The sequence below is a fragment of the Propithecus coquereli genome, unplaced genomic scaffold, assembly GCF_000956105.1.
Source record: "Propithecus coquereli isolate 6110/MARCELLA unplaced genomic scaffold, Pcoq_1.0 Scaffold76, whole genome shotgun sequence".
NCBI classification, from domain to species: Eukaryota; Metazoa; Chordata; class Mammalia; order Primates; family Indriidae; genus Propithecus; species Propithecus coquereli.
Genome location: NW_012153729.1, coordinates 2,802,860 through 2,805,490, shown reverse-complemented (window position 1 = coordinate 2,805,490; position 2,631 = coordinate 2,802,860). Strand labels below are relative to the sequence as shown.

Genomic DNA, 2,631 nt, shown 5'->3' with positions numbered 1-2,631 from the left:
TTTATAGGAAATCACGCATTATATTATCGTTTTTTATACATTTAAAAGTGTATTATTCATGCTGGCTTACCTGTCTTCCTATTTTTATTTATTCTGGCGTTTATTCCTGCCTTTGTTCCCCATTACTAAATACTGTGCCTCCAATTGAAGATATAAATATATGAGATAATAAAAGGAAACGAATTCTAATCAATTAATAGCATTCTTAATTCAAGATTGGCTAGCAAAAAAGAATTTAATGTTTCAAACTATGGCATTTTTAAGTTATCTTTTACCAAGTTTAACCTACTCAACTTACCATCACCACAAAACATAGCTATAACATTTTTTACAAGCCATGTTTACAACTACTTGCCTTAAGGTGATTGGCTGGAGAGTAAAATGATCGAGGGGCAGCCCTCGTAATTACAATTTAGGACTACATTTGGGATTCTAGAGAGATTCTATTTAAAGTCAGGAAAGCTTTCTGATAAGGTGCTTCCTTACACTCATCCGTGGCAGAAGTGGTGTTCTCCTCTGGGTTTTCACAGCTACTGACAATGGCGACTGCACTAAATGATCTTCGTCTGACCTTGGAGTCTGATGTGCAGGATTCTCGAACTGGTGGAGGCTTTTCCATGTTGTGCAGCTGCTGATCTTTCCAGTCCAACTGTTTGGCACTACAAAAGGGGGCATATACTTCAACACTTCCCTCGAACTGCAGGCAGTTCACTTTGTAATACTTTCTCTTCACTTCCAAGACATCATGAAACCTATGGCCCCAGAGAATTTCTCGGGGAATGTAGGAGCTTCTAGATTGGTGGGATGTCCCAGTGGAATCACCAGTATAGATGAACGTCACCAAAATCTCAAAGTTATCTTTGGCTACTGCTTTGCGGTCAAGGGCGTATAGAGGGCTCTCATGGTCAATTTCATGAACGATAGTTACTGGTGTGACCAGGATGATCTGGTCATTGACTAATTTGAGGTCTTTAAATGCCATTGTCATCCTCCCTTCACTGTCTTCTGTGTAGCGGAGAAGCTGGGCTCTAACTGTTCCCTCTACCACGTGGTTTGGTCGGAAATCACCGATGCGCCACATGAGGCAAAGCTTCCCATCTCTCATGCCTATGAGTGCAAAATAGCTAAAACGAATGGTTTGGGCTCTCTTCCGAGCAGTTGCCATTTTGGCCAAGGCGGCCCCAATGATGAAGGTATTTATGATGCAACTTAAGATGGACTGAAGGATCACCATGAGCACTGCCACAGAGCATTCTTCAGTGACACAACGGTAACCGTACCCTATGGTGGTTTGGGTCTCAAGGGAGAACAAAAATGCCGCTGTGAAAGAATGGACGTTGTCAACACAAGGTGTGATGTCCGGATCATTTAACAGATCTCCGTGATGAAACGCTATGAGCCAAAAGATGGAGCCAAATATCAACCATGAGAGAATATAAGATAAAGAAAATATCACAAACATATGGCGCCACTTGGTGTCCACAAGAGTGGTGAAGATGTCGACCACGTAGCTCCCCCATTCTCCGAAAATGTGCTTGAAGTACACATTACAGCTGCCATCTTTGTGGAGCAGACGTCTTCTTGCTCTTCTCTTCTCAGCTATAACGTGCTCTGGCGGGTAGCTGGGGAATCTGGAGTCCACGTTTACAACCCTATAGCTGCTGCCGTAATAGCTCATTCTTTCCTGTGTCCTTAGAGCATCCAGGTGTGTTTTGTAGTAGTAATAATTCTAGGTGTGTTGCTATTTCTTGGTTTGAGTTTTCAGTTAAAATCTAAAAAATAATAATAATTAAACACATTTTAGCTTTAGAATTCAATTTACATCTTTATAGCAATTCACCAAATTTGGAGCAGTGTTATACCACCTAAAATAGCTAAGACTTCATTTGAACATTGGAGACACTCAATATTGATTACTCATTTCAGTTTAGAATCCAAACTCAGTCATTATAGGAACAAAATATGCAATTAGAGAAAATAACATTTTTATGTACGCATAAGGCAATGTAAACATAAGGCATATGTTTACTCAAGCCTAAACACTGTGATTATCCCAGATGATGCCTCCCTACCTTTCCTGACCTTACATAAAAAAAATTTAAAAAAAAAATGGCTTTATTTGTATAGACTCCTATTGCACGATGGCATTTAGAAAACAACATAATCTATAATATAAAAAGACAAAATATAATTCAAACATGTGCCCAGCAGTCTTATAAGCTTTCTAAGTCAAATGGTTTTCTTTAAAAGAAGGATGCAACAAGGGGTTTCTACTTTCTTATGATAGTGCTACTTACATGCCGCTTGTTATAATAGGCAAGCCCTCACCTTCAGGACCTGTTGCTCTACTTTCTCTCTTTTCCACGGAGGCCTTTCTTCCTTGTCTACTTCCCACAACAGAACAGAACTGACAGAAGCACCTACTTCACATTAAACTCCTTTTCCCCTAGCTCCACCTTTAGTCTTGAAAGAAAAAAAACATTTCTTTATCACAGAGGAGTTAAAACCACTCCCAGGTAAGCTCTCAGTAAGGTGTAAAATTGCTTCTGCCTTTGTCTCATAACATCCATTTTTTTTTCTTTTTCTTTTTTTTGGACACTGGCAGCTCTTCTCTTCCCCTCTGAATAGAAG

At 39.7% G+C, this 2,631-nt stretch overlaps 1 protein-coding gene across 1 annotated transcript; it reads right to left on the bottom strand.

Moving 5' to 3' along the window:
- Window positions 1-418: 418 nt before the first annotated feature.
- KCNJ16 (potassium channel, inwardly rectifying subfamily J, member 16) lies at window positions 419-1,678 on the bottom strand. The gene has a single exon (XM_012662278.1). It carries the CDS (start codon window positions 1,676-1,678, stop codon window positions 419-421), a length of 1,260 nt encoding a protein of 419 aa, XP_012517732.1.
- Window positions 1,679-2,631: the final 953 nt, after the last annotated feature.

Bases quoted from the DNA above. Each gene is read 5' to 3' on its own strand.
- KCNJ16 (XM_012662278.1), bottom strand. From the start codon at position 1,678: ATGAGCTATTACGGCAGCAGCTATAGGGTTGTAAACGTGGACTCCAGA.